The sequence below is a fragment of the Grammomys surdaster genome, unplaced genomic scaffold (genome assembly GCF_004785775.1).
Source record: "Grammomys surdaster isolate TR1022 unplaced genomic scaffold, NIH_TR_1.0 169, whole genome shotgun sequence".
In the NCBI taxonomy this organism is placed as follows: Eukaryota; Metazoa; Chordata; class Mammalia; order Rodentia; family Muridae; genus Grammomys; species Grammomys surdaster.
In genome coordinates this window covers 14,101,319-14,113,219 of record NW_021604617.1, presented here as the reverse complement: position 1 = coordinate 14,113,219, position 11,901 = coordinate 14,101,319, and the positions used below count along the sequence as shown (strand labels likewise).

Below are 11,901 nucleotides of genomic sequence, written 5' to 3'. Positions count from 1 at the left end.
AGAGAGAGAGAGAGAGAGAGAGAGAGAGAGAGAGAGAGAGAGAGAGACAATAACATTGAAAGATGGAATAATAAATTTCAGAGGGAATATGAGCTTGGAAGGTTGGGAGGAAGACAGGCAAGAGTGAAAATTATGCAAATTCAGTACTCCTATATGATATTCTCAAAAGATAAATAATTATAAGAAGAGATAACAGCCTATAAAATCACAAGTAGGGTTAGTTTTATAGAAACTCTACAATCAATATTCTCTGTTATTCACTAACACTCACCTCTGCTCTAATATCAGTAGATTCCTTTGTAAGCTATAAACATAACAATAACTGAAAAATTGACTCTAACAATACCTATGCTTTGAGGTCACAATGAGTTTAGAAAACTCCAACTGAAGGGAGAAGAGAAATAATCATTAAGCATAGGGTGTAAGTTTCTGAGTGTCATTTATAAAATTGATGAGCTGGCCATTTCAAGAATTTTGTATAATAAGTTTTAACTATGGGAAGTATTTAAAAGTTTGTATTTCCCTTCCCTTGTATAATGTATATCTTTAATCGTTTTTACACTATGATAGTTAAACATGTTAAATTGCATTTGATGTTGTTGAAAGTGAACTCTAAGTTGCATACTTACGCAGGACAATACTGACAAACATAGTAGAATTTCAATGGATTTTCAGGGCATTCAGCAACTCCACATGCAACTTGGAAAGTTGAATTCCAAACAACCTGCATACCCAGGAATGAATATGGAACATGTGTCAGAGACAAAAATAATGCAGATAAACAAATGGAAAATGTAAACTTAAAACACCTTTGGTAGACTTTTGTTTCTATATGCCTTCTGGACATACATAAATTATTGAATCAGAGAAGAAATGTTAAAAGAGCCCACAGGGCCTGATTTTGGTCAGTTAGTCCAACAAAGCTTAAAGGAGGCATCTAGGGGAGATTAGGGAGGCTGACAACTGCTTCACTCCCATCTCAGAGACTCTGACGTTCTTCTAGTGCATTTTCGACAGGTTCCAAGATAATGAGGATGCAGAAGGCTGGGCTGAGACCAATGATCTTCATGTCAAAATGAAAGACATCAAAGAATCCATGGATACCAGGAGGACCCTAGTGAGATATAGAATTTCTGAGCTTCCTACCTTCTAGGCATGTGACAAAAAACTATAAGAGAGTAACATGGATATCATGTCACATCCTAGTCAGCCATCAATGTGACCATGAATTTCTCCCAGAATCACAGAAGAAGTGTTCAGTTGGATGCTAACACATGGCCATGAGCATCCTCCTTCCCAGGTGGGCAGGGATCATGACTGGCCTGTAAACCTTCTCGGCAAACCTGGAAGAAGGCTACCACTCAGTCATCATTTATATTTCCTGGAAGTTGGATGTAGTGAGAGCTTCGGTGTAGAAGTTTGACCTTGAATTTTCTGGTTCCTTCCTGAAACTGGGTTTCAGCTCAAGTTTCTCAGCCTGTAAGATCTGATCAGATCAAGGAGTTGGAATTGCTTCCTGCTGTATTAGTCAGGGTTCTCTAGAGTCACAGAACTTATGAAATGAAGGTATATGTGTATTGGGATGACTTGCAGGCTGCAATTCATCTAATCAAGCAGTAACCAGCTGTGAATGGAAAGCCCAAAACTCTAGTAGTTGCCCAGTCCCACACTGCTGCAGATTTCAGCTGGATTGTATAACCCAGTATCCTAAAATAGTAGACTCCAGTGGACGTGCTGGACAGGAAAGCGTAAGCAGGTAAAGAGTGAATGAACCCTTCCTTCCTTCATTGTCCTTATATAGGCCTCCAGCAGAAGATATAGCCCAAGTGTGCTTCAAGATCTGGATTAAAGGTATATGTTGCCATCCTACCTCAAGATCTGTTTCAAAAGCGTGTGTCTTTCAGCCTCAAGATCCTGATAAAAGACATATTGCCATCTTGCCTCAAGATCCAGACAATAGGTATGAGTCCATTTTTGGTTGTAGTTCATTCCAGATATTGTCATGTTGGTAACTGAGAGTATCCATCATAATCCACCCTTTGTCATTTTGACACAAATCATATTTTGTGTCCAAATGAAAACAATAACTAGGTGATAATAATGCCTAATAATATATGGCTATCCCTTGTATAACCACAAATGCATAAACTATAATCAGGTCATAATAATGTCTAATATGATATAGTTATCCCTCATATAACCATAAATGCATTGTAAATTTAGAACAGGTAGCGGTGTCTCTTGAGGCACATCCTTTTAGAATCTCAAATATAAATATGAGAGAGAGAAAAAGTGAGGGGGGGAGGGAGGGAGGGAGGGAGGGAGGGAGGGAGGGAGGGAGGGAGGGAGAGAGAGATTTGTTTCATAAGTTATGTGACTCTAGAGAACCCTGACTATTGCAGATTTTGGTACCACTACAGTGGGTTATTACTGTGACATCCCTAACCATATTTTTGGGAGGACTTTGGAAGGACTTTGGAACTTTGAGCTAGAAAGGCCATTGTATATTAAGAGCTCTGTGGGAAGATCTGGGATCTTGGAAGATATGAATGTTGAACAGTACAGAAGAGAGAGGCCTTGCATGTGAAATTTCAAAGGGAAGAGTAAAGACTCTATTAGGTCCATTTTCTATTTTGCTTTAAGATTCCATGGTTCTTGTTAGCTAGAACTGAAAATTCAGCTGTTATTAACAAGATACCATAACCACTGAAGTAAACCTTTCTGTTTCGGGGATAACTGATGTTGGTTAGCTGGATATAAGATTAGTGGTGATTAAGAAGAGACTAGCATCACTGAGGTGAAATCGACTGGGAAGTATTTTCCTGAGAGCAGAGAGAAGCTGTGTTCCAGGTGTGGCCAAAGTTGTACCTTCTGCTGGCAACTGGACTTGGCAATGTAAAAGAGTCTCACAAATGGTACAAGTGTTGATGGCATTAAAGGGTCATGGAGAGTAGCTGAAGGTTGGCATTATAAGATACCCGGAGAGGTACAGCCTCAGTGGCAGTTGAAGGCTCAGGACTAAAGGAGTCATGCAATAAATTTGAGGCTTCATACCAGGAAAACATCCTATGAGAGGTTATTCCTGAAAGTCCAGCTCACTTGCAGCAGTCCTCAGCATTTTTTAAATGAAAGTACCATGCCACCAACACCAATAACAGCAGCATCCATGAAGTGGAACCAGCTGGGAGCCTAGAAGATAAGCTGTGTGTGTCAGAAAGGACAGAGGTGGAGAAGTGACCTTAGCCATTTGGAGGAGGCCAGAATATTATTTGTGGATCTAAGACACTGGACATTGAGTTCTTTATAGTTTGGGGGTTTAGTTGTTTTATGGTTCAGATTGTGACCATGCCCTCCTTTTTCCCTCTTGAAAAATGTATTTCATTTAATTTTGATATTTATTGTCATGCAAAACTGAAAGATTTTAAACTTTTATAAGAGATTTTGGATTTCTAGACAGATTGGATATTTTAAAGAGATTGAAATTGTAATGCTTTTGAATTTGTAAAGACTGTAGGACTTAAGTTACTTATGTTTTAATGTGAGATCTTAGGGATGAATAAGACAAGAAAGTTTTTGGCTTAAAAATGATTTGTATGTCTGTGTGTCAACTTGACAATTGGACAGTTGTACTTGTTGGTTTTGTATAGAAACTTAACAAAGTCATCAGAGAAGGAGGAGCCTCAGATGAGAAAATGCCTTCCTGGGATCTAGATGTAAGGCATAGTTACTGATTAATGAGGGATAACTCAGCCCATGGTAGATGGGGCTATCCCTGGGTTGGTGGTCCTGGATTTTATAAGAAAGCAGGCTGAGCAAGGCACAGGAAGCACACATGTAAGCAGCACCTTCCATGGAGTGGGCATCAGCTCCTGCTTCCAGATTCCTTCTCTGTTTGAGTTCCCGTCCTCACTTTCTTTGGTGATGAACAACATGAAAATGTAAGCCAAATAAACCCTTTCCTCCCTAGTTTGCTTTTTTTCCTGGTGTTTTATCAGAGCAAAAACCTTGACTAAGATATCTGTTTTATCACATCTGGATCTTCTCTCCAATCAGCCATTCAGGATCCTTGTAACACTTCCTTTCTTTCTCAGCTTTGGTAGGCCCTATTTGACAGTGACTTGAATTGAGGAATAATTGTATAATTCTTGCTAAAGCAGGCACCTTATTTGTCTGGAAATCAGCTATGAGGGAATGTCAGAAAGACTGTTCCCATTCTCCTTCAGGAGCTATACAAAGCTGATGTGCAGCCCTGGTCAAGTAATACAAAACATTTCCTTGCCTCTCATTTACAGAGAATACTTTTTCTTACCTGAGTATAGTGTCCAACTATACTACCACGTTCCTTTGGGCCTATACCATAGTCAAAATCATTGACTTCATCATACCAGTCTTGAATTACAGAAGACCATGGTGCAAGGTAACTTGACATGAACAAATTCTCACCACATTTTAGGTCTATGGGGAAGAAGAATAGACCACTAATTAGGGCAGCAGGAAAGAAAAGAATACACACACACATATACACACACACACACACACACACAAACACACAGATATACAGAGGGGGGCTATACAAAGCCGAATTCCTGCTTTTTAAAGACAATGCTATCTGTTACTTTTGATTATTTCGTAAGAGGCATGCTTCAGACTTGATCATTCATCTGAACAGTAGCCACAGGTATATAATGTATGGGGTGAATACCATATGAACTGAATAAATACAGAAGTCTTTTTCTCAGTAGCTTCTCTCCTTGCATTGATGGATATTAAATTCTTTATAGCTATGTGAATATGTGTGAGGGGATGTGTTTGTGTGTGTTTGTGCCTCATATATAACAAATGTTGATTTGTATTTTTATAAAAGACAAATACTAACTCTTAATTTCTTTCCTGTTCTTACTAATGATTTTTATGTGAAATGTTACATTTTTAGCATTATTGTTTTGTATAAGCCTTCTTTATTGTCATTACTTAAAAAAACACAAGGGCAAAGCAAACCAAAACAGAAATAACAATACTTTTAAAGTTTATAGGTCATGCTTTAATTAGAAAAATAAAGTGTCATGAGCTAAATATTCTTCCAAGAATGGAGAAAAACAAAGCTTCAACATCCAATAAATAGTTTAGTATTTTTCTCAATCCCTGGAAATTCAACATTATTTTATACTTTAGCTAAATTTTAAAGTATTTTAAATAAACTTTTAAATCATTATATTATTAAATAGTGATAGCTACGAAGTAGAACATTAAAAAGAAATAATTAAATTATCTTCAAATTCATCCAGCAATTACAATTTCTAATGTTCCAAGAAATATTATATCTCATAGTCCATTTATTTATTTTCTCATAATTTCTATACTTCCTGATGTAAAGATTATGTCTCATAATTTATTTTTAACTTAATATAATGTTCACCCACCCGGAGTGACCATAAGTTTCTGTCACCAACAATGAAGACAGAGTTTGGCACATACACATTGTTGGCTTAAACACACAGACACACAATTCCAGAATTTAGGAAGCTTAAAGTGAAATATTATGTATTTGAAGTCATCCTGCACAAAAATAACAACAGCAAAACAAAACAATAAAGGAAGTAATGAGGGTAATGCAAATATTTTATATTTCTTGAGAAAATTGAAGAATTAGTTGTTCGGATTAAATACATTTTTATGATTAAAAATATAACTTGTAGATATAAACAAGCCACATCAAAAGATAAGATACTCGAGCCAGGCATGGTGGTACATTCCTTTAATCCCAGCATTCTAGAAGCAGAGGCAGGCAGCTTTCTATGAGTTCCAGGCTAGCCTGCTCTACAAACTGTGTTCCAGGACAGCCAGGAATACAGAGAGAAACCTTGACTCAAAACAAACAAACAAACAAACAAACAAACTATATATAGAAAAAACCCACACAAAACAAGATAGATAAGATAGTGGCTTAAATTATAGAAATTTGGAAATTCTAATTACAGAGGGCTGAAAAAGTCACTCGACAGATAAAAACATATCCTGCTACTTTAGCAGACTTGAATTCAACTGGTAGCATCCATATGGGATGGGTTACAACCACTGTAACTTTAGCTCCCAAAAATTCAATGCCTTTTTCTGATCTCTACAGGCATTCTTCTGTACATGCACTTACATTTACGTGTGCATACATACACAAGACAAATATACACATTAATAAAAATAATAGGATAGAGATAGAGATTCTAATTTCAAGTCCCCTTCATATTACTTTAATCAGTAGTTTCATCCAGACAACTGTTTTATTCTTTGAAGGAGAGAAAGAGATGATCCCTAACTTGTTTCACTTGTGATCTAGTTACAAGACACAAAGCTGGCATTGAGGAAGATGGTTTGTGTAAAATATAGAATACCCAATAAGCATAATATGGAGCCTCTCTGAGCCATCCTGGTCCATAGATATTGAACTTTTTTTTGTAAAGACAGTATCATAATAGGTGTTTACTTTGCAAAGGTTTGTTAGCACAATACCAGAAACTGGGCCCTCCTGTGTTACTCTCCAACCACACATAAGTGATTTTTAATTTACATACTGGTTGTCCTGAGTTCTATAGGACTGTGACTGTACATGCACTTGTCTGCCCACTCTTGAGCATTCACTTGAACATCATGGTTCCATTCCTAAAGGGGAAAAAGAAAGAAGATAGCTATATAATAACAAAAACCTCAAAGGCACAATATCTTTGAAAGCAGGCTGGCAGGACTGGCTTATATCAGTGCAAGATTTCTGGAGGCACCACATAACTTTCATCATAATCAATATGTAAAATAGTATGTATCTTAATTTTTATGATAGCATATATACTATCAACTTAAATTGTAACATTTACAATAAGCTTATTTTTGCATGGTTTTCTTCCCCATCTTCCTGATTGTGCCCATCCTCCCATGCCCTCTCACCCATAGCCTCCCATTGATGTCATGCATGTTCTATCTCCATCCTCTTTCCACACTTTCCATGGCACTTTTACCTCTGTCACTGTCTGCTCCGTAGCTTCCTAATCTATACTCAAAGTTCCTCCCACTTATTTACGCCTTTTTTTATTTCAAAGAAATACAAGTAGCCTGTCTTTCTTCCCAAGATCACCAAAAATAATAAAACATTTAACAGGCTAATGACTTATAGAAATCACAACAGGAACCATAAAGCCATTATGCAATTGCTGTACTACAAGAAGCACTAACTATGGGGATGCACCAAGACTATTTTTACACCTGTAAAAAAGTTGCCTCACAAATGCTAGTTTCATTTTACACATTGAATGAATTTAAAAGAAAAAAAAGATTTTAGATCTGGGTCTAAGACAGAAGACTGTTTAGATGAAAGGTCATGAAGAAGAGATGTCTTGACCTAGAAAGAGAGAAAAGAGAGAGAGAGAGAGAGAGAGAGAGAGAGAGAGAGAGAGAGAGAGAGAGAGAGAGAGAGAGAGAGGCAATAACACAGTGCCTGGTCACTAAAGAGAAAAGTCAAAAGAATTATTTTTAGTCCTGTGACTGTAATTGATGTAACTCCAGAACACCAATACACCAATGAGTCACTGTTATTAAGGGAATTTAATAAATTCTACTCTAATCACATCATGGCTGAAGACATAAAAGCAGAGAAAGAACTCTGACCTTACATGCATGTCATAATATATGGACACACACACATACACAGATACTCATGCACATAAACAAAACAGTAAGTATATTTTTTTTAAAATAGAGGCTAAAATGGAGCCAAACCCTTTTAAACCACACAGGAGAAGCCAGGTTGTATCAGCAGGCTCCAAACACAGCTTTCCAAAAGCACTGTCCTGACATGAGCCCTCACCATTTTTAGTAAGTCACTAGCAGATGGAGAAACCTTTCGTCTCAATTGGTTGTGCTTTTCTACAATCTCTTCTTGGACTGATGCTCTTGTGGTTGACAAATCCTCAAGATCATTATTCTAAACGGAAATAAAATGAAAGTTACATTACTGTATGATAAGGTTATATGAAATGGTGAAAATGATGACTAAGGTGGATGACGGTCATTATCAAAGTGCTCAGACAATATTAGTCATTGACCTTAAAACTTAATGGTAAGAACATCTGTTAGTTTTCTTCAGAAACATTTTAAACAGAAATTTTGAAAAGGAATGAATGAATCCATGGCATGTCAAGGTAAAAGTGGAAAAAAAAAACATAGTAAAAACTCTTCTGACTTTACAAATATCAATTATTATTTAGGAGAAACCTATAATGATAGTAAAACATGGTAGAGAAACTTAAGTCATTTGCACACAATTAGGCTGTAGCAAGGAAGCACTAAGGATGAGTTACATAATCTATTATAGACCTTTGAAAGAGATAGCCAAACTCCGACAAGGAATTTGGAAGCGTTTGAGATTATGGAATTCTAGATGCACTGTATGTGTGCATTCAATTATCTCTTATAGTAAGAAATTTTTATATGTAATAGGATTTTGTGTCCACTCCTAAGAGTTTTATCTAATATAATATTAAAGTCAATTTATAGGCAATGGGTTCTTGAAAATGCTTGAGTATTGTTGGCTTTACAAATCATTAAACATAAATAAACATGTTAACTCAGATGCTAATATTTAATTTTACATTTTTGTGTTTATCTCGGACAGGTAGATAGAGTGATATTATGTGAATTGGCAAAAATATAAAAAACTCTTGATGGTAGAAGCATACTCCAAATCCTCTCTTCTTTTACAGTGTAAAGCAAGTTGTTATAGGTTGATTATCATTGGACAGATCCTCACATACATTTTATCCTACTGCTGGAATAAGTTGTTTCTCATTCTTGCAGTGCTTACTTCTCTCAAGTTACTGCAGACATTACACATATAGATCTAGTCACACTGCATTGCTAGTATTTGCTACATGTCTACATCTAACTCTTGCTTTATGTTCTGAATGCACGAATGAATCCCTTGAGCCAAGGGATTTCACATGACTAGTGATTTCTAAGACAGATAGAGTGTACATTTTAAAGTCATTGCTTGAAAATCCTCATATTTTATTATAAGGTATAGTAACAATATTCTTCAGAATTTACTTATTAAGGAAAAGGCATCATTTTCTAAAAAAAAAAATTGCTTTAATTAAGTGTATATGTTTGTGTAGATGAGCAAAATGCCTGCTGAGGCCAGAAAAGGGTAGCAGAACCCTTGGAGTTGGAATTATTGATGTAAGCCACTTGAGGTAGGTAATAGAAACCAAAGTATATTCTGCAAGAGCAGTAACTGTGCTTATCCACTAAGGCATATCTCCTTAGATATTAACCTGAAAACCTTACTTAAGATTATTAACTTTCTAAAGACATAATATAATAATGCTTTCTGAGAAAATATTAATTATTCTCATTATTAATGAGAATATCATTATTATTATTTTCTGCTTGTTATTCTACCTTCCTTGGTACCTAAGAACTCCAAGAGATAATAAATGTGCTTCTATATTCTTAACAGGAAATAGTAATATTTTTTAAAGAGATACTAGAAACATGGAAATATAAGAATAAAAACTTGTTAAAGGGTTTATATTGGATAGGTAATATGATCTAATAATTACAACAAAACAAAGTTAAGGCAGGGGAACAGAAATAAGTGACAGAGAAATCAGTTCTTCATGGTAACTTTAAAGAAACCTTCATTCATCAAAGGTGACTCAGAATTATTCTGCTATTTGTATCTTGAAATTCTCTAAAGTGATACCAGTAGACCAAAGAGAGAAGAGAGGTGTCAGGGAAGAAGGGAGGGAGAATAGATGCTTCAAAGGTGCTATAAAACACAGTCATTTTAGGAAAGAAACTGGGAATACAAACAACTTGAGTGAACACTTAGATGATAAGATAAATAGTGTCTAGATTGCTAATTTGGTTATGGAAACAAGCAAACAAACAAAAAACCCCATACAACTTATATTCTAAAACAGGTCTATCCAGTTATTGGCACTCCATACTCTTGACGAATTCCAGTTGTAACCAATGCCCAGGCCAGAGAAGAACATGAGGGTTACAGCAATGTGCAATGCTTTTAACTTTAATATCTTTCTGAGCAGATGAGGAATATCTTTGCTAGTCCCATATATTCTGTCATTTTAAAAGATGACTAAGCCTCACTGGGATTATCTAAACATAGAAACATATTACAAATAATATTTGGCTCATGTACATACTTATTGTTTGCATAGTAGATGTATGTAACAACTTGGACTGTGTGTGTGTGTAACATCTTGTTGTGTGTGTGTGTGTGTGCGTGTGTGTGTGTGTGTGTTGCTGAAAATCAACTCAAATGCTTATGTATTCTAGGCAAGTGTAATTTAGTATTATACTTCACTATATTCCTGAAAACTTTTAAAATTGAAAATAGATACACAATATCTATAAAGATGAGATACATATATATACATATACATATATGCATATATATGTATATATATATATATGTATATATACATATATATATGATGAAGTTGTGTTATCTGGAATATAATATGAAGTTTCTGTGAGGACTACACTGAAATGGATTAAATAAAATAATAACAATTCTTAGAAGAGAAACTTTCAGAAATAAATTGAGAGACATGAAAAATCCAATACAAATATAATGCAAATATCATGTGTAAGTTTAATTTCTTGACCACATTAAAAAGAAAAGGGTATTGTAAATTAATATCAATGTTTATATTTAAGTTATATAGCAAAAATACAATTTAATTACTCTCGATAAAAAACTTATTCTGAGATATTTGTCTCCAGCCTTTTCTTTGATATCTACATTGTGTAATGAATATATGCCTGTTCATTTAGATATTGCACGAACCTAACCATTTTAATTTAAATCAGCCTAACTGACCATGTTTAATATTCACTTATAATTAGGGCTACAAGTTCATTAGTCACAACTTTGAAATAATGCCGTTTGCTTTGAACTATCAATGAATACTTTGTGACTTATAACACATCCTGGTCTTTTAAAACTTTGAAGAGTGATCTAGTTGCTTGCTAGCCTAGCCTTCATAGCTGCCTAAACTGTTCTGAGAATATACTAAATCTTACTCATACCTCATAGTCATTTTGAAGAAGGGATGGGGGCAGTACAGCAGCCAGGAACAGCAGCACTAGCATTGATGCCATGGCTAGACAACAAAGAAGAGAACAAAGATATGCATTATGATGTTTAGTAATGGAGTTCTGAGTAACACACCTACAAATGATATGGTCATTATCTTCTCCCCAATGCACTGAAACCAATATAGACCCTCTCTTCAGTTCTAGGAGTCTAGCAATTCTTTCTTTGTCCTTCCAAGAATATCAATAGCTTCCGATTATTACTATGACCGGGCACTCACTACAAATGGTATAACTAAGTCCTTTCTGGATAAGTGTTTCCACCCCATTATAAATATATTCTTATAAACACATCATCCGATTAGAAGTAAGAATTTGTCATATCACTCCTGTTGGATTATCGTGTTTTTAAAAACCTAAGTAAATCCTATATCTTAGTTCCGGTTATTATTGCTGTGATGAAACAGCGTGACCACAAGCAACTTGAAAAGGATTTAGATGGCTTATGTATCCCAAACCGCAGTCCACTGAAAGAAGCCAAAGTGAGATCTCAAACCCGGAAGGAAGCTGGAGGCAGGTTTGATCCAGACACCATGGAGGGGTGACGTTACTGGTTTGCTCCCAATGACTTGTTCAGCTTGCTTTCTTACAGAGCTTAGGGCTACCAGCCTAGAACTGGAACTATCCCAAATGTGTTGAGACCTTCCTCATCAATCAATAACTGAGAAAATTTCCTAAAAGTTGGCCTGTGTACGACACGATCTTTTGGAACTGTTTTCTCAAGTAGGGTTTTCTCCC

At 35.7% G+C, this 11,901-nt stretch overlaps 1 protein-coding gene across 1 annotated transcript in view; it reads right to left on the bottom strand.

Moving 5' to 3' along the window:
* Positions 1–11,169, bottom strand: part of LOC114620655 (cysteine-rich secretory protein 1-like) — a 17,692-nt gene extending 6,523 nt beyond the window's left edge. Inside the window, exons 1-5 of the mRNA XM_028766789.1 lie at positions 11,098–11,169; positions 7,850–7,966; positions 6,567–6,654; positions 4,310–4,455; positions 630–724 (exon numbers count right to left, since the gene is read on the bottom strand). Of these exons, the coding sequence (XP_028622622.1) occupies positions 630–724; positions 4,310–4,455; positions 6,567–6,654; positions 7,850–7,966; positions 11,098–11,169 (518 nt within the window). The remainder of the gene's footprint in view (positions 1–629; positions 725–4,309; positions 4,456–6,566; positions 6,655–7,849; positions 7,967–11,097) is intronic.
* Positions 11,170–11,901: the final 732 nt, after the last annotated feature.